Consider the following 26709-nt stretch of genomic DNA (forward strand, 5'->3'; position numbering starts at 1 on the left):
GAGAAAGCCAGTTTGGTTTCTGTCTCTCTAGGCCCCCCTCCACTTGTATAAAATACTAAAAAATTCAGCCATTATAGACTGTACAATATTAATTGACATGGAGAAAGACAGTTTGGGGTCACTCTGTCTCTCTAGGCCCCCCTCCACTTGTATAAAATACCAAAAAATTCAGCCATTATAGACTGTACAATATTAATTGACATGGAGAAAGCCAGTTTGGTTTCTGTCTCTCTAGGCCCCCCTCCACTTGTATAAAATACTAAAAAATTCAGCCATTATAGACTGTACAATATTAATTGACATGGAGAAAGACAGTTTGGGGTCACTCTGTCTCTCTAGGCCCCCCTCCACTTGTATAAAATACCAAAAAATTCAGCCATTATAGACTGTACAATATTATGAAAAATGGACAAAGCCAGTTTAGGGTCACTCTGTCTATGACACCCTACCCTTAAGGATAAATTGCCCTAACAGCAGCCTTTCAAGATGGTATGTGATATGGAAATGCCACAAGTCCCTTTCCTCTTTGGGGGTAGATTGCACCCTACACTTACATAGAAAGTTTTAAAAAGATGTTATCGGCATCATCTTCAGCTTCATCCTCACCCTCATCAGTGTGTACGTCATCATCACAGACTATCAATTCATCGCCGCTTGAATCCGCCATTAGAGAACAGTCAGTGCTTGGATGTCTTGGATGGTGAAGGCCTTCCTCGTGGAAGATGTAGTTCATTTTTATAAACATCATTTTCTCCACATTTTTGGGAAGTAACCTTCTACGGCGATCACTGACTAAGTTCCCTGCTGTGCTGAACACTCGTTCAGAGTACACACTGGAGGGTGGGCAGCTTAGGTATTGCAAAGCAAGTTTGTACATGGGTTTCCAAATGGCCTGCTTTTCTTCCCAGTAAGGAAAGGGACTGTCTGACATTTCCATATCAACTACCTCTTGAAAGTAATCCTCCACCATCCTTTGCATGTTTATACTCATATTGGATGGACTTATGGGCAAAGTGACACATTTTTTTGAAAAATCCTTCAAACCAGCCCAGATGTTAAATTGTTCTCGTCTGCCCCCTGTGTCTTCCCTGCTTCTTTTTTGGAAATTTAATTTTTTACGAGCAACAGCTTGAGAAAGTGAAGGAGGACACGTCGTCAAGCCGAGGCCCAGTTCAGCGGCCAACTTGCTGAGCAATAGCTCCTTGCAAAAGTTCACATCTCGCTCATTTACAAGTAAAGACTCAATGTAGGTTTTAAACCTTGGATCAAGCACAGTGGCCAAAACGTACTGATCCGAGTTCAAGATCTTAATAACTCGAGGATCATTGTGAAGCGAATTAAGTACTTGATCGACAAGGCCAACATACTTTGCTGAATTGCTTGCTTTCAGCTCCTCCTTCATTTTCTCAAGCTGCTTTTCCAATAGTCTAATTAAAGGAATGACTTGGCTCAAACTAGCAGAGTCTGCACTGACCTCACATGTCACAACTTCAAATAGTTTCAGCACCTTGCACAGCACTGAAAGGATTCCCCACTGTGCAAGAGTGAAATACATCCCCCCTCCTTTCCCAATGTCATGACTTGTGCAATATGCTTGGATGGCTTTGCGCTGTTCCTCCATCCTCTGAAGCATGTACAGGGTGGAATTCCACCGAGTTACCACCTCTTGCTTAAGTTGGTGGCAGGGCAAGTTAAACTGCTCTTGGAGCTGCTGTAATCTCCTACATGCTGTGGCTGAATGCCTGAAATGGCCTGAAATTTTACGGGCCACCGAAAGCATCTCCTGCACCTCACGGTTATTTCGTAGGAAGCTCTGCACCACCAAGTTGATGGTGTGAGCAAAACAGGGAATATGTTGGAAATCACCCAGCTGTAATGCTCGCACTATATTGTTGGCGTTATCTGAAATGACATACCCTGGGGAGAGTCCGAGTGGTATAAGCCATGCATCAATCACATCTCTCAGTTTGCGTAACAAATTGTCAGCCGTATGCCTGTTAGTGAAGCCGGTGATACAAAGAGTGGCCTGCCTGTGACAAATGTTACGTAGTGGTGTACATGCTGCTGCTGTTCCTGCTGGTGAAGGTGAATGACCAACCCAGTGGGCTGTCACAGTCATATAGTCTTTGGTTTGGCCACTTCCACTTGTCCACATATCTGTGGTTAAGTGAACAGTGGGCAGAATGGCATTTTTCAGCGCAATCTCTACATTTTTACACACTTTTTGGTATAGTTGTGGAATAGCTTTACGGGAGAAATGGTGTCGCGATGGAATTCTGTAACGCGGACACAAAACCTCAATTAACTGTGAAAAACCAGCTGCGTTTATTGTGGAGATTGGACGCAGATCTAACACTAACATTGCAGCCATGGCGTCTGTGATTCGCTTGGCGACTGGGTGACTGCTGTCATATTTGCTTCCCCTCGCAAATGATTGTTTCACAGTTAATTGCTGAAATGTAGGACTGCTCATTTTATTCACCTGCCTCTGGGATGACGATTCACCCCCAGCAGCAGCAACAGCAGCAGCAGGACTAACGCTTTCTTCAGAGGAATCAATAATAGTGCCGGAGTCATCCAGCCTTAAGTGGGATGCCGGGCTAACTCCGAGCGCTACTGAGGATATTGATGAGGATGGTGTGGTGGGTGTATTTTGTAGCCGTCGGTATGTCGGTGAGCGGAGGGTCTTAGCTGATGAGGGAGTGCTTGTATTCTTTTGGGAAGAACTTTCAGCTTTTCCCAACACTTTGCCATGAACTCTCGTTAAATGGCGTAACATAGACGAGGTTCCAAGATGGTTAAGGTCCCTCCCTCGACTGACTGTGGCTTCACATACACTACAAATGGCTATACAATTGTTGTCTGGATTTGGGTAGAAATAATTCCACACATAAGAAGTGGATTTTTTTGTTTTATGCCCAGGCATGACAATGGCCTTTTTCTTGTCACGTGCCAGAACTGCTGCCACTGGTGCAGGACTTACACAAACAACCTCATCCTCATCAACATCCTCATTAGCGCCCTCGTCGCCTACACAAATCTCCCCCTCATCCTCTTCTAATTCCAAAGTGGCATCCTCAATTTGGGTATCACCGGCTACACTCGGGCTATTAAGGCACACATCAGCAGAATGCTCACGATTAGACATCCCACTGTTGGATGGACTCTCCACAGGGATTGTTGTCATTTGTGAATCAGAGCAAATATTCTCCTGTAATGCCTCACTGGTATCTTGCAGCTCAGCTTTGACGCGTAACAGTAGTTGTGCACCAATTGTAGCCTGGGTAACTTTTTGGGATCTGCCACTAATAGCCAAAGGTGAAGGCCTCATTCTCTCTTTGCCACTGCGTGTGTAGAATGGCATGCTTGCAATTTTTTTTTTATCGTCACTTAACTTTTGCTCAGTTACACTTCTTTTTCGCTTCAATACAGTAAATTTTTTTTTGGTTTTTGTTTTTTGCACTAATTTGAAAACACTCTGTTGTTTGACATCGCCTTGGCCAGATGACGTACTGGGAACACTAACATCAGGACTGGTGACAGAACCTGGTTGCTCATTTAGATCATATGTGGACTGCTTTGAATCCATTCTGAGCGCAAACCACTGAGGAGTGCTAAAAATTATTGAGTAGATACTGCTGACAGATATGACTTTTGACAGCCAGAAATATTAATGCACAATTAGGGAGGACACCCCAAAAACACTGAGGAGTGCTAAAAATTATTGAGTAGATACTGCTGACAGATATGACTTTTGACAGCCAGAAATATTAATGCACAATTAGGGAGGACACCCCAAAAACACTGAGGAGTGCTAAAAATTATTGAGTAGATACTGCTGACAGATATGACTTTTGACAGCCAGAAATATTAATGCACAATTAGGGAGGACACCCCAAAAACACTGAGGAGTGCTAAAAATTATTGAGTAGATACTGCTGACAGATATGACTTTTGACAGCCAGAAATATTAATGCACAATTAGGGAGGACACCCCAAAAACACTGAGGAGTGCTAAAAATTATTGAGTAGATACTGCTGACAGATATGACTTTTGACAGCCAGAAATATTAATGCACAATTAGGGAGGACACCCCAAAAACACTGAGGAGTGCTAAAAATTATTGAGTAGATACTGCTGACAGATATGACTTTTGACAGCCAGAAATATTAATGCACAATTAGGGAGGACACCCCAAAAACACTGAGGAGTGCTAAAAATTATTGAGTAGATACTGCTGACAGATATGACTTTTGACAGCCAGAAATATTAATGCACAATTAGGGAGGACACCCCAAAAACACTGAGGAGTGCTAAAAATTATTGAGTAGATACTGCTGACAGATATGACTTTTGACAGCCAGAAATATTAATGCACAATTAGGGAGGACACCCCAAAAACACTGAGGAGTGCTAAAAATTATTGAGTAGATACTGCTAACCCACGATTAGCACCAGTTATCTACATACATATATGCAGCTCTAGAATATTTATAAATAGACTAATACATGTCAAAAAGGAAGCCAGATATTATTTGGAGATATCCAGCAATGATATAGCAGCTGGTGATATACTGTGCTTTCCTTGTTGGAATTTTTAATGGGACTGCGATATTTAATAATATGTAGTATTTAACAACTATTCTTCAACCAAGGTTTGGTTTGATATCTGCCTATATTACCACTGAAGGGCTCCGAAAATATTTTTTATTGTACACCATACATACACACAGTACCATTTTTAACCAATATTTTTCCTTTTGTTTCTGAGAATAAATATTTTAAAAATAGTTTATTAATAAAAATTTAGTTTTTTAACCAACTATTATTGGCTTTGGGATTGGAGTGCCTCTTCTGTTTTTCTTTCATTCTCTTATTTTTCTAATTGATTATTTAACATAAGAGGGAGCACCCCATCTGTATTATATAAAGGTATTTTACCCATAAAGTTACATATGCTAGTCCCCCCTTTGTGCGGTCACACTCATTTATTTGTTGTGGCATTAGTTTTCTAGCAACTAAGGTCTGATTGGTTCCAAGTATCACATGATCGGATTATTATCTAATTGGTATTTCCCTATAGATATGAGGCTGTCAATATCGAGTGACGTTAGTGTCACATGATCGGGATATAACTGATATTGTCAGTATTGATTTTTCATATATTTATTATCACAGCTTAGGTGCCCTCACCATACATTTACCTACATTAAATTTCATCTGCCATTTCATAGCCAAGTTTGTACATTTTGCATGTCTTAGGGGCCAATTTTACAAATCTTTCCAAGCCTTAATTACTGCAAAAACAGCCATCTTCACAGGATTAGGCTATATAAAAGTAATGAAACTATTTATCAAGGTCATATCACCTGAGATATCCCAGTCACTAAAGTGTTAATCGCTACAGCAAAATGGGCCTATTTATCAAACTCCGAAAAGCTTAGCTTGATATCTAACTCAGTCTATATACTAGTACTATATATATGCATTAATAACAACCAGTAACCACTACTCCATCTAAACTCTCTAACAGATTGAAAGTAAAACCAATTGATCAGCAAACCATTCTAGCTGACTGATCCCTACAGAACTGCTTTACAATAATCACAACTGTTCTATTGTTTTCTATGTCCCTCTTTCAGTCTGAATGCTATCTTCAGAGCATCGCACTGCAGCTAACTTCATCCCTACACACTGTCTGTTCTAAAATGACACATGAGAAAATGAAGGAGGACTATATATATATACATATATACAGGGCCGGACTGGGACTAAAAATTAGCCCTGGCATTTGAAGCATACAGGCCCACCTCTGTTGATGAGCAGGAAAAAACCAAGGGCGTGGCCACATTATATTGGGGGCATGATCACACTGTGCCCCTTCATCACAACCACACCATGCCTCCTTATGATCGCACTGCGCCTCCATGCTGCTTTTCTCCCATTCATCACACTCTGCCATACTGCTTTTGCCCCTCCTCACGCTCTGCCATGCTGCTTTTGCTCCTCTTCATCACCCTGTTCCATGCTGCTCCCCCTTCTTCATCCCCCTGTGCCATTTAACCCCCCCTTTTTTTCATCCCGCTGTGCCTTTTATTCCCCCCCTTTCTTCATCCCCCTGTGCCTTTTATTCCCCGCCTTTCTTCATCCACCTGTGCCTTTTATTCCCCCTCCATTTCTTCATCCCCTGTGCCTTTTATTCCCCCCGTTTCATCATCTCCCTGTGCCTTTTATCCCCCCCCCTTTCTTCAGCCCCCCCTGTGCCTTTTATTTCTCCCCCTTTCTTCACCCCCCTGTGTCTGTCTGCTTTTTTCCAGTCTTTTACTTTCCTCTATATGGCTTTCTTTCATCTTTATTTTCTTTTCTTCTCTTCTGTCTTATTTCTTCTGTGTGCCACTCCTCACTGAATGTCTGGCGTGATGTGATGACGTCACGCCCGACCTTCAGTGCAAATGAAGGGAGGGGGGAGAGGGACACCAGCGCCGCGATCATGTGAGTATTTGTATACTCACATGATCGCGTGCCGGTACCAGACCGGCGTGAGTATACAAATACTCACATGATCTCTGCGCAGGGTACTGGACTGGCCCATACGGCCATCGGCCCTTCTGGCAAATGCCAGAAGTGCCAGATGACCAGTCCGGCCCTGCATATATATAAATTTATATATATATATATATATATATATATATATGTTTTTCATTCGGGTGCATCAGATTTTTCAGAGTTGCATGAATTTATTGGAGTATGGCTGGGTACACACTACATAGTTTTCAGATGATTATCGGGCCAATCACCCGATAAACGACTGTTCAGCCTGATGTTGTGTTAGTGTGTACACTGCAACGATGAGTGATCGTTCCAAAGCACATCGTATAATTTCATTTGATTTTGAAACTGAATTAAAAATTTTGTTCAATGATGGAACGATGTTGTTCCAATTCTGCAGTGTGTATACAGTCATGATCAGGATCTCCATAGAGCCATGATCTTTTCAGCTGATGGTTATGACTTATGAAGAGCATAGATCTGAAGGTAAATCGTGTATAGTGTGTACACATGAATCAACATGCTGATCGGGACTTTTTCTTACCAGTCGTTGTTAAAATCGTTATCGATAACTACATAGGGATAAAATTTCGGTAGTGTGTACTCATCCTAAGTGTATTTAGAAGTGAAACAGGATCAACTTGATGACTTTTCTTACTGTTGAAGAGAAGCTTGAACAAAGCACTCAATGCTAGATTGTGGATAATAGGCTAGGCTATAGATTTCATCTGCAGCGACTGGATGTTAACTGTCTTCTATGTTTGGAACCAGCCGTGAATTATACAGGAACTTTCAGCTCAATCTATAATCGATGGAATGATGTATTGAAATGTCTTATTCCAAATATTATTTCTTGTTTTTTATATATTATACATAAACATGACATCTATTTATTAGATGCTAACATATTTTACTTTCCATGTCACTGAATTGAGTTGAGTAAAGCTACTGTCCATTTGGAAGTCGGCACCAATGTAGTATGTGTAGTATTTATTCTATGGGAATACTTTGCAACAGTGAAATGACTTAGTTCCCATGTTTAGCAAAGCCAATAGAGGAACAATTTTTAGAGGAACTGTGATCTAAAGAATCAAACTAATGGCTTAAATCCTCATACTGTCAGTGCAAATACTACAGAGAACAATAAAGCTACAGGTGATGCTACTGCCATTAAATCACAGTCACTTTCATATCTGCTTTCTTCTTTGCTTATTTTAGAATTTATGATAAGGTTTCCAAGCATTGGCCAAACATAATAACTTTCACTTCCTAGAATAGCCCTGGTAATCTTGTATTGATAAAAAATATGTTACAGGAAAGTTATGACCTTGTCGATGTGATGTAAATGTATGCAAAAATGTCTAAATTCCCCTCAAGAAGACATACACTTAAGATCAAATGCTACTTAAATCCTAAGCTATTAAATGAGATCTAAACTTTTTAATCCCCTTTTATGAATTGTGTCCCCTTCAGGTACAATATAAATACATTTTTATTAAAAAGGAACATCATACTGGCCTATCTATTTCTACTGCTTGGTACCTGGAAGGGCTGTCTAGCTGAACAGATTTTCCTTTGTTTACTGTGGGAAATTGTTTCCCACAGCAATGGAGCCGACAGATGATCATTCAAAAACGAAATTACAAGGTACCGTATATACTCGAGTATAAGCCTACCCGAATATAAGCCGAGGCACCTAATTTTACCACCAAAAACTTGGAAAACGTATTGACTCGAGTATAAGCTTAGGGTGGGAAATGCACCAGCTACTGATAAATTTTTACAAATAAAAATATTGGGGGGTGACTTCTATGCATTAGATAAATACATATACAGCTAGTACCATAACTGTGCGTATTCATAAGCACATATTCCCTGAAAGTACAGTCCAAAAATGACTTGCTTCTTTTAATAAACTCAGGCTCCCAAAATGTCTCCAAATGTACCAAAAATCATTAAATACCCACATCAGCCCACGAAAGTACACAGCCAGAGGAATAAAAAAAAACAAAAACGTCTTTTTTACCTTCCTTGGTTGGTTAATTTGTGACCTAATGCTTTTGAGGGAGGGAGGGAGGGAGGGAGGGATTTTCTTCAGCCCTTAATTTCCGCAGTGGAACGAAATGTGCGTTCAACTAACAGGAAGTTCGGCATTTGGAACTTCCAAATGCTGAAGTTCGTGTCAGTGGAACGCACATGCGTTCCACTGCGGAAGTTAAGAGCTGAGGGACCGGAGAATAGGGACTCACTCGAGTATAAGACGAGGGGGGCTTTTTCAGCATAAAAAATGTGCTGAAAAAGTCGGCTTATACACGAGTATATACAGTAAATTCTTCTATTGAATAAAATTATATGTAGGGTGTAGCTTGAAAATGTGTAGCAAAAGAGAGGTATAAAATGTAAGCAACTGCTTAAAAAATATCCTTTGCCATTATTATTTTTTAGTTCAATTATTTTAATATTAATTTTAATTTAATTTGAATCATTCTCTGTCTCCTATGCACTCTGGAACTCAAGATCTGCCTGCAGCAAACTTTCAATCACCCACAACCTTTTCCTCTCCCTCTCCTTCTGTCTCCTAGTCCTAACAGAAAGCAAGGGAACCCCTAACACAAACACCCTTCTGCATTCACCTATGGTGGCCTCTCCTTCAACTACACCCCTCGTCCTGGTAACCATCATGGTAGTGAAGTAGTCATCATACTGTCTCCTGGCTTTACCTACAGCATCACCCCCGCCTGAAGCCGTTCTTCCCTTGTCCTCCTCCGTGTAGTAGTACATGAAGTGACACAGATGTTAACAATCATCATCAGACCATCTCACAAGGAAATTTCTCTCCTTTATTTACTGTTTCAACACTTCACCTAGTTGCACAGTCAGATTGACAGTGGTTCACAGGTACACACAACCTAAAATTCACATGCCTTAGGAATTTTTGCCTCTACCTGCACTGTCTGTATTTTTCCCAGTTTCTATCAATATGTAAACCTGCATTGAAGGTTTGAAAACTATTGGCGCTTACAGTGCTCAATATCTCTATTAAGGTTTGCATGCAGTTTACTCATAACTTCCAACAATCTTCACACACTGTACAGTGTTTTCCTTATCTCATAAACTGGACAAGTGGAATGTTGTTAATTGGTTTGGTAGTAATCAAAGCAAAAACCTAAATACTGACTAAACACATTTAAAATAGTAGCAACCTATACAAAACATCAATGTTCTATGAACAGATCAACTCTACAGGTGGTGTCTCTAAATAATATCTGAGCAGATTTAATGCTTATGTGACAGGTGCAGGAAAGATAAGCACTTTGGGTCTGATTCATTAAGGATCTTAAATGGAGAGGATCCTTATTTCAGTCTCCTGGACAAAACCATGTTACAATGCAAGGGGTGCAAATGAGTGTTCTGTTTTGCACATAAGTTAAATACTGACTGTTTTTTCATGTAGCACACAAATACTTGATAGCTTATTTGTACACTGAAATTTAAAGTTGATATGTGTGTGTTAGATGAAAAAACAGTCAGTATTTAACTTATGTGCAAAACAGAATACTAATTTGCCCCCCTTGCATTGTAACATGGTTTTGTCCAGGAGATCCTCTTCATTTAAGATCCTTAATGAATCAGGCCCCTTGTTCATCCAGTTGTTTCCTGCAGACTCTAAATGGCATGGTAAAATCTTTCAGAGCAGGAAATCTGCTTGTGTGACACTATTTAGAAGAAAAACATTTATTTCAACATTAAAGCATCATTTAAAAACAAAAAATAAAACCACTCACATGACACTACCCTAACTCTGCAGTTATCAGATTTTTCTATTACTAATAATGATCATCATCTCAAAGTGACTCAGCGTTTCTTAGTAGTTACTCTATAGTATAGCTAGTTGAGACAAGCCCTTTCAGAATACTTTTTAACACCTTGTTTCAGATTGTGACATGTGACAAAACATTGTAAAAATATTGCAGGCAGGTTAAGTAATTGGTCAGAGCAAAATAGCATACACAATGAACTGATTAAATCAATCATGAAAATGTATTAATATCTTCTAAATCTTTCAATTGGGGGTAAAAAAAATACATATCTAAATGTGATTTATATTGCAGTGATAAAGCTTCTTACTAACCGGAAAGAGTTACAGTATATTGCAATCCACCAACAAATGTTTTTCGTTTGTGTCATAGTTTGTTATACATTCCTATAGTTAGCACACTAAGAAGCATATCAGTCTTTAGGATTCTGATCAGACACTTTCTGCTGGCAGATTTTATAAGTAGTATTGGGAACATCTTTCTAATGAGCACTGAAGTGATGACATCAGAACTCACTGTTTATATACTGATTACAGGAGTTTATACATATATTACCATTATGTATGTTAAAAAACTATTATTAGTTCCCATTTTACTGCAAGAGAGAACTAAATATCTGGTTATTTATAGTACTAACGGCCCTGTCTAATTGTTTTGTCTTTTTGTTTTTATTACAGATACTGGGATGCCTTTAAAGGTGAAAGTTCCTCTCATTGTTTCTATTTTGTTCCTCTTAATCAGTGTATCTGTTATCATTGCCATTGCGTATATTCAGATTCACCATGAGCGGGCCCTTTCTCCTGGTCTGAAGGTGAGTCAAGTTAACCATGATGTTTTAATGTGCAAAATAATAAGATTTAAACCAGAGTACTTATTTTATTAGTTATGTTCGTACATAATAGGCTTGCAACAAACAAATGAAAACCTGGAGATCCACCCCACCATAACTGATCTTGTAAGCCATGTGTTATGATCCATAAATGTAGAACCTGTTGAATGCACAAATTAAGTAAAATGCGCCAGTATCGAATGTTTTAAGTAATGCTAAAAATTCTAAAAGTGTCTGTAATCTAAAGCATTTTTAGGTCCCATGTATATTTAAAAATGTTCTCTTTTCCTTTAGAACTGTCTTGTAAGGTTCCTTATTTGTCATTTATTGTAAAGTTTCTTTGTGTGGTTTATTACTTAAATAAACCATCCAAATTTAGCTGAAAATGATTTGTGCGTTATTCCTAAAGGTAATTATTGAGTAGTAATGGTATGGCATACTTGCCTACTCTCCCGGAATTTCTGGCAGGCTCCCAAATTTCGGGGAGTCCTCCCAGACTCCCGGAATTGTAGGCAAACCTCCCGCACCCTGTAAAATGCCAAAATTCACGACATTGAATAGTGAGGGGTGGGGCTTAATTACATCATTAAGTCCCACCCCCCGCTATTCAATACCTTGAATGTCTGTATTTTATGGTAGGGGCGGGGCTATAGTGACGTAATGACATCATCATGCCACCTCCTGCCTTCTGTCACATGATCTGTACTCCGATCTCCCGGAGTACAGATTTAAAAAGTAGGCAAGTATGTGGTATGGTGCTTGTAAGATAGAATGTCACTGTTATTGTTCATGGACACTGCTCCTTTTGAAGAAACTTATTTGAATATTTTGTCACTGCTCATTATTGTAGTGAAACTGTTCATACTGCTTATCTGAACAACCTGTCCTGCATTACTAAGGCCAGAATGGATCTGGCTGTAGGTGAATATTCTGCTTCGTGCTCCATATGCCAAGTTGGCTGGTCATTGACTGGCAGGGCTTCTATGTAAATGGCATTTTCCAGATGTACCTTTTCCTTTCGGGAAGTTTATTTAAATATTTTCCACAGTAAGCATTGCCTGAAAGTGCGTCTCACTGTTCTAGTGAGTCTGGTTATCAATGAAGTGTTTGACTTTTAAGATGTGATTCTGTCTCTTTCCTCCCAAATTACTTTGTTGGCATATTTAATACTTTCTCCCACTGAGACTATTGTGCATTAAATATTGCTGCATGTATATATATTCAGTGTATGGATTTAGCAGTGACTCTGCAGTTTAGCTTACTGCTTTTTCAATACAGCTCTACCTCAGGTTTTGAGATTAAAAGCACAAACCATTACAGGGCTTCCGCATAAGAAGACACAAAATGTGTTACATGAAATAATACTATAATCCAGTGCAGTGCCGTAACTAGACATTTCGGTGCCCTGGGCGAGACAGGGCACCGGCGCCCCCCTTCGAAGTGGGAGGGACATTTGCCAAGTGGGTGTGGCCAACCTAATGTGGGGGTGTGGCTAGAACTTTACTGAAAGAATTCTGTTACACATATTTGCAAATGCATGATATATATATCTATCAGAGCCAGATTTACACCTCATGGGGCCCTAGGGAAGATATTGGTTTGGGCCTCCCCCTTCACACACACAGTGGCCCCTCACATACACATAATACACACACAGTGGCCCCTCACATACAGAGCTGGGTTAAGGCTTTGGGGGGCCCGGGGCACTTAAGGCAGGGGGGCTCCTATGATGTAGCATGGTTATCATTTTACACAAATAAACAGGCAATACAGTGTGCACTACTGTTAGTTGCACACAGCTCTGCCTGCACAAGCAGTACGTGGTGAAGCGGGGACATACCTCCCAACTGTCCTTTTAGTCGGACCAAATCCTGACTAAGCGAGACAGCCACCCAAATTCAGGGCTGTCCCATCAGATTCAGGACAGTTGTCAGACTGTCCTGCTCTCTCCTACCTGTCTTGGTCACTTTCATCACATGTAGCAGCTGGTTTCTTTAGCTCCGTTCCTTCTTGTCTTGATCCTGTGGATCCCTATTTTGAAAAAAATGGGTACATGAGATTTAGAAAACTCCAACCAGCCCCGTTGTTAAATCAATAGCACTCACGCTTTATAATTAGGCCTCCCCCCATTCCCAACAATAATATTCAGATTTAATAAGTAGACCTATTTCCCTCCAACCAGCCCCAACATTAAATTGACAGTATACCCATTTAATCAAAACTTATTTCCCTCCCTCCAAACAGTCCCAGCAATAAATAGCATTTACATTTAATAAATATAACCATTTTCCACAACCATCCCCGGCAATGAATAATTCATATTCACATTTAATAAATAGCCCTCCTCTCCAAAATCAGCCCCATGTTCAAATAATAGCCCCAAACCACCCCAGCATTAAATTAAATATTCTGTCACCTCACCTTAAATAATTAGCCCCCACCTTCACTCCACCATTAAATAGCCCACCTTCCACACTATATTAAGATCCTCCTTTCCCTCACACGCCTAATTAAAATACTGCAGCCACACACACTATATTAACAAACTTTCACTCCCCCCCCCCCCCCCTGCAGCCATGGTCACTCACTCAGCCCCCCCCCAGCCGCCATGTTCACTCACTCAGCTCCCCCTCACAGCAGCCATGTTCACTCACTTAGCCCCCCCCAGCAGCCATGTTCACTCACTCAGCCCCCCCCCAGCAGCCATGTTCACTCACTCAGCCCCCTCCCCCCCAGCAGCCATGTTCACTCACTCAGCCCCCTCCCCCCCAGCAGCCATCTTCACTCACTCAGCCCCCCCCAGCAGCCATGTTCACTCACTCAGCCCCCCCCCCCACAGCAATGTTCACTCACTCAGCCCCCCCCCACAGCCATGTTCACTCACTCAGCCCCCCCCATGTTCACTCACTCAGCCCCTCCCCCCACAGCAGCCATGTTCACTCACAAATGTCTTGCTATTGCCTTGAAGTAAAATAACTCTGCATCCATTTTATTTGAAATGTAGAGCACAAATTTTTACGATAGCTGATGTTTCAGTAAATTGTTTGATGGAAAGTGGATTTAAATGTTAACTCATTGGACTGTATATCTAAGCAACATTTGCTAAATATCTTGTTTGATACTTCTGTCTTCTCTTGCGTGTTTTTAGTTATTTATTTTTTTGCCATGCAATACAATACAAAGTTGATCTCTGGATAGGTTTGTGCCCATTGCAGAGAGCCCAGAGGTTGGAGATAACTAAAAGAAGCTACACCCCCCCCCCCCCCCCTGTACACATGTTCACTTATTCCCCGCTGTGAAGTCTTCTTTACTTATTCCTCCCCCTCCAGTACCTGTCCCTATCCCCCGAACAGAATAAAGACTCTAAAAATAAAGACAATCAAAAACACTCACCTCATCAGCCTGCAGGAATTCACTCTGCGCCGCACTCAACACATTGCGAGTACACGTCAGCCAGCCACCACACTAGCCCCTCCCCCCTCTCGCGGCATCCGACCCCCCACTCCCCCGACTCGCGGCACCCCCCCCCCCCCCGCACGAGTCGCGGGGGGAGGGGGGGGTGCCGCGAGTCGGGGGAGGGGACACAATTTTTTTTATTTTTTTTTAAAAATGTTTTCTTTTTTTTTTTACTCTGTGCCAGAGGGGAAGGTAGCGGGCGGCTGCTGCGCCCCCCTCGGGCTTGCGCCCTGGGCGACAGCACCGCCCGCACCACCCTAGTTACGGCTCTGATCCAGTGTGAGTAATGATTAGCCCTATCAGTCTAACTTTTTGAGGATGCAGATGTCAGTAGGTGGCCACACATTCAAGACAATATTGATCTATTGCTATTGAACTTTCAAATTGACAGAGTTAACTCTCAAGTTCACGGTTGTGAAGCTACTGTTAAGCACATGACCAGTGTGGAAATGACAAAGTTCTTTTATTCTTCCATAATTCAATGCATGAGTCTTAGTTCAGGATAGAGCAAGACTGACTCTTTATTCAATGTACACAGATTATATACATAAAAATCCACCCCTCCTAACAGACGTCACTAATCATATCACATACTAAAGAAATCAATTATAAATGCTTTTGACAGATATTTCATCAAACAGAAAACCTATATGCTTAAGGTCAAGGGGCATATGTGACCTTTCACATTCCTAAGGCTCATGCCTACTTAAAATGTCTGGTATCTATTCGAACATCCTGTATACAATGAGTCCCCCTATTCATTCTAAGACACGTAGAAAGAATTTAACCCTTGCACAGAATACATAGAAATACAGACAGTTGAACTATTCTATCTAAACACATATAATACATTAATAATATTTTATCCAACTTATATTTGTACCATAATTTATTCTATTACACATTTCTTTAGGTTCATTTGCTGAATAATGAGAATGTCCACTTCACAAAAGTTTCTATATATACAGGGCTGGCGGTGCCATTTGCAGCTCCCCCTGACAGCAATTTGCCGATGCGCCTCAGAGTCTATTCCGATCCCTGCTCAGAATCGGAAGTTAATAGGAACCAGTGCCCATCGTGTGACCTGTAACTTCCATTTATCATTTTTTACTTCATAATTTCCCCATAAACAAACATGAGTGCTTTTCCCAGAACTTCATGAAGAAACAGCCTCTAAAACCAATATGTCTGCACTGGGCATATTGCACAGTTTGTGTCGACACTGTTAAACACATTTAACCAGTTGAACTAAATTAGCAGTTTATATCTGCTAATGTATCTCTCTCTCTCTCTCTTATGTCTGTTCAGTATGGAATAGTGTTGGATGCGGGATCCTCAAGGACCACAGTATATGTGTACCAGTGGCCTGCCGAAAAAGAAAACAACACTGGGGTAGTGAGTCAGACCTTCAAGTGCAATGTAAATGGTAAGAATGCATTTTTTCACTCATTGTGGCGTGTTTTGCCCATTGCGGCCAATCCCATTGCTAACAGTTGCATAAAATCAAGCACATAGCCATGCAGTCTCCATTGTCAAACATTAGCAGTAGAATGGATCGCACTGAAGAGCTCAGTGACTTTCAACATGGCACTGTAATAGGATGCCCCCTTTCCAACAAGTCAGTTTGTCAAATGTCTGCCATGCTAGAAGTGCCCCAATCATTGTATATACAGTACATTACGTATAGTACAAACGTTAGGTTACGTCACTTTAAAATATACACAAATTGATGTAGTAATATTATTATTTTTTTACTGTTATCTTGTTATTTATGTGCTTGAAATATAAGAGGCGTGTGGAACACAAAAGGTAGCAGAATGACATTTGGTGGGGAAAGTGGTTATCGTGAGGACGCAGCATTATCTGACTCCAATAATAACTAATAAAGCAGTCATTGGGAACTGGCATTTTGTGCAGTTAGCGGTTGTATAGTACGGTTGGAACAAGGAAAGACAGCAGAAAGCAAACACATGAAATATGAACCAGTCATTGTAGAAATCTTAGACAGTAACCATAACTGCCCTTCACCATTTATCATAACTGACATTTAGTCAAATTATGTTAACTGTAGCAAATTATATTGTGAGCAAAAAACCTCATTGTCGTAAATTAATTTTGACATTGATCAAATTGAATTAATTGACATTTACTGTGATTTGGTTCTTTAATTTCTGTAAAGTAAATCCCTGGAGGCAGAATAATAAGATAAGTCTGACATGCAGTTGGAAAATGGCAAACCAAATGTTCCAATTCCTGAGTAAATTCCATCAGCTGACACCTTTATGTCTTCTGTATTGTCTTATTTGTTAATCAGAAAGTCCGGGTAACCAGTCAGTTTTTTAAAAATGTATTAATTGTTTTCATGCATTTTTTAGATAACTCAGAATACCTTTTGTACAAAAGGCCCCGGACCTGCCTGGGGAGGAGCCACCAAACTGGTGTGGCCCTACCTCCTTCAGTGGCTTTGGAAGGGCCCCAAAGAAGTTGCTGACCGGGCCTGAAATTTTCTTAGCGACTGCCATTTGCAAGCGGTTTGATATTGCCAGTCACCATCATCATCATCATCCATTAGTTGCACCTGCCCTTAACCACCATCAAATAATACAGATGGATAGGCATATATGCATCTGTATCCCGGTCTGCATCTGCTTGCAACTACGTGAACACGCCCTTACTGTACTGTAGTCTATGTTAGAGTGCCCATTGCCTCCCTCTTGAAGTGGACATAAGTGCCAAAGTCACGCAGCTCTGCCTGGGCACACATGCATGTGGTCCCTTTCCTGAGCTTGCACAGAACAATTTCATGCAAGATAAAGTACATATACTGGTGTAGAACTACATCAGCCCCACAGTATTTACACTGGCTGTTGCAGCCGTTTGATGGGAGGGGTTGGGGGCTTTCCTTTCTAAGTGCAGATTTCGCACATGAGTTTGTTTCGATTTTGCACTGAAGTGGGAAAATAAAATTTGAGTGTGAGGGATATCATTAATTAAATGAACAGGGGGGGTGCGGGTGGAGAATGCACATCAAGGGAGGGATTCCCCGATTTAGAGGATGGTGCATATCCTTTTCCTCCCTGTAATAGAGGAATTTTCAATCTAGGCACGCTTCTATCCATGTAATAAATACCTTCAAGCACACAAAGTGCTACATCTAATAAAGACAGCCCAGGTGCCCCTCTTTCTCATGATTAACTCAAGCATAAATTAGAATAAATCGAGCAAACATTTAAATGAGTAAAGGGGTGGCCCTAAAGTGGTAGTAAGTTGGACTTTGTAATGACGTTTACACTCTTTCCACCATGCACATTTTCAGATGTATCTGCCAATCTGCAATTATAGGAGCAGATTAATATTACAAGATAGTTTCATATACCGGAATGTGGGTGTGCAGTTTGTAATATGTTAGGCCAGCTTGGCAGGTTATGTGGGACTTCACAAGACCTGGAGAGCCGCAGGGTGGCTAGGCCTGCGCTAGGCGGACAATTGGGGCAACAAAGAAAAAGCATTGTGGGCCTACATTTTTTATGGTTCGTCAACGAGCATTAATATTTTTTTAAAACAACCTGCTTAGTCTAAACGCTAAAAAAACCCTAATGATTTAATTTTAATTATTATAAATCACTTTATTCACTTGTAATCAGTAGTTACTTATCTCTGCATGCAATATTGTGTGAGTGAAATATACAGAGATATGCGTAAAAATTGTGACCAATTATTTGTTTTATACTGATAAATATACAGTATGTTAATCTGAAATGTATTATAGGGAGTTCCAATATGATTCACAGCTTAACTTGTGTTTTCAGGCCTTGGGATTTCCAGCTTTGCTAATGAGCCAGGAAAAGCAGCTAACAATATTGACAATTGTATGAAGAAAGTGATAAATGTGATTCCGTTTAATCAGCAAAACAGCACCCCTGCATATTTGGGAGCCACTGCTGGAATGAGACTTCTCCGGTGAGTGACTTATTAGGTGTAAAATAATATGTCTGCCCACTTATTGCCCTATCATGTCATGTCAAGACATATGTTATGAGATTAAATATACTGTACTATGAAGGACAATATTAGCATGTACTTGTGTGTTTTGGGCTTGAATTGAAAATCCACTTTTCCAGTTTCTAAGCATTTTGTCCCCTGTAAACCGCTTAGGTTGAAAAATGAAAGTGCCGCTCAAGGAGTCCTTACCAGCATTGAGAATTACTTCAGAACCCAACCCTTTGATTTTAGAGGAGCTCACATCATTACTGGCCAAGAGGAAGGGGTGTACGGATGGATTACAGTCAACTATTTAATGGGAAATTTCTTGGAGGTGTGTGCAAAGAAATGCTTGCTTTCCATTCTCCAATTTTCATATCCACGTGTCATTTCTGCAGTTGCAGATCTGGATATTTTTGACATTTGTTTGAAAAAGATCTACATAAAGGTCACTAACATCAGCAGGGCTGTCGGCATAGTCAGTGTTCTTTCTTTTGTTGCATTTCCATCAAGTTCATGCCTATAATAAAGCAGTCTGAGGCAGATGTCTCAGTCAGTAGGTTTAGGAGTACAGAAATATTTTGGGGACTAATTACTACTAATGGTAGTAATTTTGCTACAAGGGATTTTTAGCTTGTTAGTAGATCAATCATTGAAATATCACTATGTCCGTATTATAGCATATATGAAACTAATACATTTTTTATATATGATGGTTAATGTAAGGTATTACGGTGGGATAATGGAAGGGATATAGTGAGTTAAATGAAATAGGGAGAGAGAGAAATGTATCACCTGGGTGCATCCTGTTATAATGCAGGAAACCACATTGCAATGTTTATCACGCTGGACGACAGCAGGACATATCTGTCAGAATAACTCTTCCCAGGGTAGCATGTGAACCAATCACATAATACTAACATCCAATCCTTGCATCCTGCAACTTCCAAGTCTCTCCATAAATGTCATAATGTGGCTGAGGGTTTCCTATTTTTTTTTATTTTTTTTTAACACCAGTCTCCTGCAAACACTGAAGGCAACCATTGTGTTGCTGGAATCAATAGTCATGAAAATGGAGCCTATGTCTTGGGGCCAGCAAAATCACCTGTGAATGGATAAGATGGATTTTAGTGAATACAAAGCTGCCCTCAATACAAACAGGCAACAGGGCATTATAATGAAGATGTCATAAGCAAGCTGTACAAAGGGAAATAATTAAGGTAAAATCTACACAAAGAAAGATAAGTAGTCAGTGATCACACATATGTATTTATAATGATTCCTTTAGCAATAACCCCACTGTGGAGTGACATACACGAATCATAGATGGCACAGACAAAATAAAGCACAAATTAAGAATACACAATGGGCCTGATTCATTAATGAAAGGAAAGCAAAAAGAAAATGTAGGTTTTTCCTGTACAAAACCATGTTACAATGCAAGGAGTGCAAATTAGTTTATTATTTGGCACATAAGGAAAATACTATCTGTTTTTTCATGTAGCACACAAATACTTGATAGCTTTATTTGTACACTGAAATTTTAAGTTGATCTAGAACATGCCCTATCCCAACTATAAATCTGCCATCACATTTTAAATTTGCCTCCCCCTCCAATGCAATATGGATTTGCCAAAGTGCAAAGTTACTCCTTTTTTTTGCTTTACTTTCCTTACTGAATCAGGCCCACTGTGTTCATATTTTTCTTAAGTCTACACCAACACAATTCTAGTTCATGTCTTTTATAAAACCTCCTTTTGACTATCTAATAATAATTCACAAAATGTGACTTCAGATTTCAGTTTGACATAGTAATTACTGCATGCCTCTTTCATGTACAGTATTACAGGTGTGGGAGTGTGGGATATGTAATGACATAATCTCTTCTAGATTAGCCAAGTAATGTATCTAAATTCCCATACATTTAAATATACTTTAAAACATTCCTGAATGCACAAGTCATAATTCTAAGAAAGTACCTTGAGTTCTTTAATCCAAAATAAATCTTATAATATTAGTCGCTTTTCCAGATGCTTTTAACAAATAATTAATTTTAGTTAAAGTAAATTGTTACCATTTAATGTAATGGCACTGGTATGAAATGTATTAAAGCTACATAAGAATAAAAATTAATTCATATTCATTTTGACTAATTTTACACTTACTAGAGCACTTACTTTGTAAGTGAGAGGACAAGTCATTGGTCCCACAGTATAAAAAGATAGGTTCGTAACAAGACTTCACAATATCTTAAAAAAGAATAATGATTTTCCCCTGTACCTCAGTGTATATTAGGCATACTTACCAACTTTAGAAAGTTGGTTTCCGGGAGCCTGCCGGGGGAAGGTGGGCGTGATGGGGGCGGGGCTCCAAAATGTGAGTCATTTTGGACCCGCCCTCGTGACGTAATGACGCAAACGCCGCGATTCACCGGGAATTGCGGCGTTTGGGACCTAACTCTGCCCACTTCACTAGGAAGACTCTCGCTAAATGCGGGAGTCTCCCGGACATTCCGGGAGAGTTGGCAAGTATGATATTAGGAGTAGTAACAACACCACAATCAGAAGCAGTAACCTACATCCAATTCACATGTAATAAGATCTATTAAATGTTGCCTGTGGAACATACATCATTTGTTATTTTGTTATGGAAACCTAGACAACAACAAGCAATTTGTATGACAACAACAAGCAATTCGTATGACAACAACAAGCAATTTGTAGGGCTCACTGCAAACTTCTACTTTGTTGTAGTCGCGCTACTGTTTCATTTATAAGGAACCTTGGGGGACAAACAGTGTGCAGAGGAATGCAGTGGTGTTGGTAACAGCAACCAATTATATTCATTTTTTCTGCCAATATTTACAGACACCTTTTTTTCATTGCATCAGTTTTCATAAATGTTCTTACAGGTTTTCAATACAAACAAGTGAGAAAGTGTAGCTCAGTGGTTAAATCCACTGATTTTAAAACTGGGAAAGACTTGCTGATGACCCTTGTCTGAGGTACGTTCTGTATTGAACCGTTAGTTAATGACTATTTTATCTGATTAATAGTGATGTATAAAATAGTATGAGATAGATGAGTGTTGGCTAACCTGTGACACTCCAGGTGTTGTGAAACTACAAGCCCCAGCATGCTTTGCCAATATATAGCAGCTTATTGCTGGAAGGGTATGCTGGGACTTGTAGTTTCACAACACCTGGAGTGTCACAGGTTAGCCAACACTGAGATAGATAATAAAGAATAACATTAATAACTAGCATTTGTAAGTGGTTTGGACTGTCTGCGCTTGTGGTGGGGTGTGCTGTTAATTACTGCTTGTGAAAGTAATATGAGTTCCGGATTCTTTCTGCTTTTGAAATATTGGAGGGCTCTAGTGTGCTGTAGGATCTGTGACAGAAGGAAGGCAGAGAGAGGGGACATGGGGCAGTGGTGAGAATGCTTACTTTGTGGTGTACTCTCCATGAGTTTCCCTTGCATGTAATAATTTTATGTTTTACTTATATTAGAAAAACATTTGGAGCATGTGGGTTCATCCTGATGGAGCAGAGACCACTGGAGCTTTGGATTTGGGTGGCGCCTCTACACAGATATCTTTTATTCCAGAGAAGTCAGAGCAGAACCCCAACAACACTTTGGAAGTGACATTGTACGGCTACAAGTACAATGTGTACACTCACAGCTTTCAGTGCTATGGGAGAGATGAATCAGAGATACGCCTCTTGGCATCATTAGTTCAGGTACGAAAACAAAGGTGTATCTACTGCATTGTGGTATAAGAATCCCTAGAGCATAACACTTACTGGTACACTCATGGTCCAAAAAGAAGAAAATCAATTTTTCCTCTCTCTCAATTTCCCTTGTGAACGAGAAATTGATACCCTGTGCACAATATCTACCCTTCCTCTTAACTGAAAGTCTTATGCTTCAGTACAGCTGTGGTATCGTGTTAGGTGGTACCACACGTGTACAGGTGTGTCCATGGATGGCCAAGGTGCGCTCCACACATGCACAGTTCCCAACTGTCCTGATTTCCTGTATTATTGGAAAAAAGTCTATAGAGATTAGTTACCTTTATAGAACCCCAACTGGCATATATTCTTGAATTTACCACCAATAACATTTTAGTGCTTATTCACCAGGCATGTTTGCACTTTTGTCAACTGTCCCGAAATAACTAAGATGGTATTGTGCCCACTGATGTCCCAAAATTTTTGATGGTTGGTCTAACAATTTTTAATTATTGTTGCTACTTGAAATAATCCACTGCCTAGTGTGACAGAGTGTTGCTGGGATAGCGTTGTTAGTTTGGAGCAAATGGAGAAAGTGAATGGCTACAGCAACTTATATAGAAGTAGGGTTTAGAGAAGGTAGCATATAATAAGGGCTCATATGGGAGACAATGAAGATAACGAGTAAACGGCAATGGTAGTAGCATGGAAAATATTAAATAGATGGTAAAGCTACTGGCAGAGTATGGATTAGATTGACAAGTGGAAGAAGACATTGTTGGCAGCGGTGAGTACTGTGCTGTGCGTGTTATTGTCCATTACTACTAATGGGTCTACTTTACTAATGGGCAAGATGCATTACTGCAACTAATGACCTCTAATTGGATTTCACTGGCAGCTAATAGATACCTTTTAGGACATTAATGACAACTAATGGCATCTTGCTGGGCAGCCTATGTCAAACAATGGGCATCTTATTGGGCTTAACAGCTACCACAAGTATCTTACATGGCATTACTTTTACTAATGACATCTTATTAGACATTATTTTTAGTAACAGGCATCTTATTGTGAATTACTGCTACTAAAAGACAAATGAATCATCATCAAACATTTATTTATATTGCGCCAGCAAATTCCATAGCGCTTTACAATTGGGAACAAACACACAGCTTACAATCTATGGCTCATCAATCTATCTTAAATGCTGCAGCAAAACTGCTCATCCACTCTCACCACTCCACATCTACTGCACCACTTTGCAAATACTTACACCGACTTAGGTATCCTCCAGAATCCAATTTAAATGACTCACCCTTACCTACAAAGCTCTCCACAACTCCACTCCTTTATACTTATCAAAATACTCTCTGATCTGCGCTTCACATTTATTTTGTCTACCTTGTGTGTCACTATTTTATGTATGTCCTGTTTTGCCCACTGTCTGGAGCTGTGAAACACAAATCAATGATAATAATAATAACTTATTGGACATGACTTTCATGGTGGGCATCTTATTGAGCATTACTGATACTAGACATTTACTGCTATGCATTACTTATGCGCATGGGAATTTTCACCAGTGTATTATATCTTATATATTCTGAGTGATGTAAACAGTAGCTAACATATTCGATTTTTCTGGTCATTATCACTGTTATCACATATTTTTCTTATGACATGTAATTGAAAACTGCCATCAGGCCAGTGACTAGTTGGCACTTATTGTCTGTTGTCTAGTTTAGAGATGCAGAATAGTGCTTTATAGGTATAGTCACATCCACTATTTTGCATAACCACATGCCCCAAAATCTACCTCCTGCATTGCATACTGCAACACTTCCCATATACAGCCATTGCTTCACACCAAGAGGTGTCGCTGATTTGTTTTGTAAGTGCTATTAGTCCTGATTGGATGCCATCTTGTGTTAAGTATACTTTCAGCTAAGTTGAAAGGTGACTATTAAGGTAATTTTATCGTTTTCAAATAAGCATTGCATAGGCGATTGTATTGTGTTTCCAACGCACAAAGTGATTTATTTTAGCAGATGTAAATAGTCAACAGTTGAAATACATTATTATATTATGATACAGTACAGTACAGCCAATACCAAAAGATAAATACATACCGCTGCGCTACGCTGCAATTCGCACTGCGCTCCCACGGGTACCGGTGAACAATAATTCACCTTTGAATACTGTGGTCAGAGTAGACTGAAGACTGGGAGCGCAGCTTTGATTATATATACATTCAGTGTTACAGAGAGAACAATGTAGATGACGTGGCTTGCTTCTATAGGTCCAGACTTAGGGTGGGTCCAGGGTAAACAGGTCATAGGCTAGTTCAAACTAAAGAATCCAAAGGTGGGGGTCATCTCTCCAGGGGTTGTGCTCCTTTCTTCCCGCCTGACTCTCCAGTTACAATTAGTCTATTAGCATTTTATGGTCAGTATCATATTAAAGGTTTATTCCCTAACATCAATAACTAGAGTATGCAATGTGCGATCTCTTCGCCGAATGCACCAGACAGCTGCTGATGTAAAGGGGATTAATATGATATCAGACATGACACATTTCCTTTAACCTGAACCTTAAATAACACCGAGGTGTACATATAATCATAGCATATAAACTAATATTAAACTAAATACTATCTGCTCATAAATTACTGTGTAACGGAACCAATATGAATATGAATTACATAAATAACTAAATGTTGTAATGTGAGTGTGTACGTGCGTATTTTACCGTGCGATCGCAATATGCCACGTGTAGAGTGGCATACTGAGTGCAATCGACCAATAAAACAATATCAACCAATATACTTTCGTTCATCCAATTATACTACTTCGACTTGACAAATAGGGGTTTGGCTGTACATACATGGCAGCAATCAATTGGATGTCACTGTGTATACTGAAAGTATAGATGAGGAATGGGAGGTATTGTGCAGTGGTAGCACTGCAGCATTCTTTTGACGCCATACTGTGAAATATATGGCTTTTAAAACTCATTGAGTATTCTAGAGACCTAGGAGTAGATTTACTAAAGCTTCTGAAAAGGAAAAGTGGAGATGTTGCCCATAGCAACCAATGAGATTCTAGCTATCATTTTCTAGAATGCACTAGACATGATAGTTAAAATCCTATTGGTTGCTATGGACAACATCTCCACCTTTTCTTTTTAGAAGCTTTAGTAAATATACCCACTAGTGTACTTATTCAGGGCACCAAACTCAGAGATTCCTTCTAACACTTCAGAGGGTCTGTTAGATGTTATAATACATGAGCAGTAGTGTTTTTGGGGGGATTTAACCCTTTCATTTTCTGTTTTAATTTTGAACATTCCATTTTAACTTTGAACATTCCATTCACCTTTTTAGTTTAACAATGTTCTTTTTCCAAAAAGTCTCACCAAATGGAGAATGGACATAGGACCACTAATTGGGTTTTTAAAGCATGACATAGGCTTGTGCTGACACAGAACATCCATTTACAGACAGATTTAATAAGGCCAAACTAGGCTGGAACATATCTTTCTGTAGGTGAATGTGTCAGCGCATGTCCCTGTCATACTCAACAGCTACAAAGTTTGATGTCTAATTAATATCCTTTCCCCATCTCCTTGTGTTGCTGTGTGCTTTTTTACATGACCTCCTGTTTGTAGCAATGGTGAGTATGACAAAACAGAACTGATGTGTATGTGCTTGTTTTTTACTGGATTTCACTGGCCTCTACCAGCAATTGGTTTGCCCTCAAGGCTTCAGCAGAGGAAATAAAAACAGCAATCGTTATGGATATATAGTTATATTATATAAGTTAGTTCATTAGTTGGTGCCACTGTGTTACTTCTTATGTATCAAAGTGTGTTTTCATATCATACACCACATATTTCTACTTAATTAATTATAATTTGTTCCAAGTAAAAGTCTAAATCCCAAATACATGCCAAGGTAACATAACTTGTATGCTTTCCATGTGGGGTTGAGTGTCAGAGCCAGTTTATTAAAGTGTTATTATCATACCCACACTACTCTTGTGTCTATCTTCCATGTGTAGGGTTCATCGGGGAAACTCCATGTTGAAAACCCATGCTACCCCTTTAATTATAAGGTGAATTTAACAATGAGTCATACATTTGGGAGTTTGTGTTCTGCACCATTCCGGCCAACAAATTACAACCCAGATCAGCTCATCAGTTTTATGGGGACGGGAGATCCAGCCCAATGTCTGGAGAAAGTGTCATCTCTATTTAATTTCACGGCATGCCACGGGGAACAAGACTGTTCATTCGATGGGGTTTACCAGCCAATGGTAAAAGGAAAGTTTTCGGTAAGTAGTGC

At 39.8% G+C, this 26709-nt stretch overlaps 1 protein-coding gene across 1 annotated transcript in view; it reads left to right on the forward strand.

The window, feature by feature from the left end:
* ENTPD3 (ectonucleoside triphosphate diphosphohydrolase 3) overlaps positions 1 to 26709 on the forward strand; it is a 61175-nt gene that overhangs the window by 12564 nt on the left and 21902 nt on the right. Inside the window, exons 2-7 of the mRNA XM_075212414.1 lie at positions 11046 to 11179; positions 15962 to 16079; positions 18463 to 18613; positions 18809 to 18968; positions 22146 to 22376; positions 26426 to 26698. Of these exons, the coding sequence (XP_075068515.1) occupies positions 11054 to 11179; positions 15962 to 16079; positions 18463 to 18613; positions 18809 to 18968; positions 22146 to 22376; positions 26426 to 26698 (1059 nt within the window). The 5' untranslated portion in view covers positions 11046 to 11053. The remainder of the gene's footprint in view (positions 1 to 11045; positions 11180 to 15961; positions 16080 to 18462; positions 18614 to 18808; positions 18969 to 22145; positions 22377 to 26425; positions 26699 to 26709) is intronic.

Source organism: Mixophyes fleayi, chromosome 5 (assembly GCF_038048845.1).
Source record: "Mixophyes fleayi isolate aMixFle1 chromosome 5, aMixFle1.hap1, whole genome shotgun sequence".
Lineage (NCBI taxonomy): Eukaryota > Metazoa > Chordata > Amphibia > Anura > Limnodynastidae > Mixophyes > Mixophyes fleayi.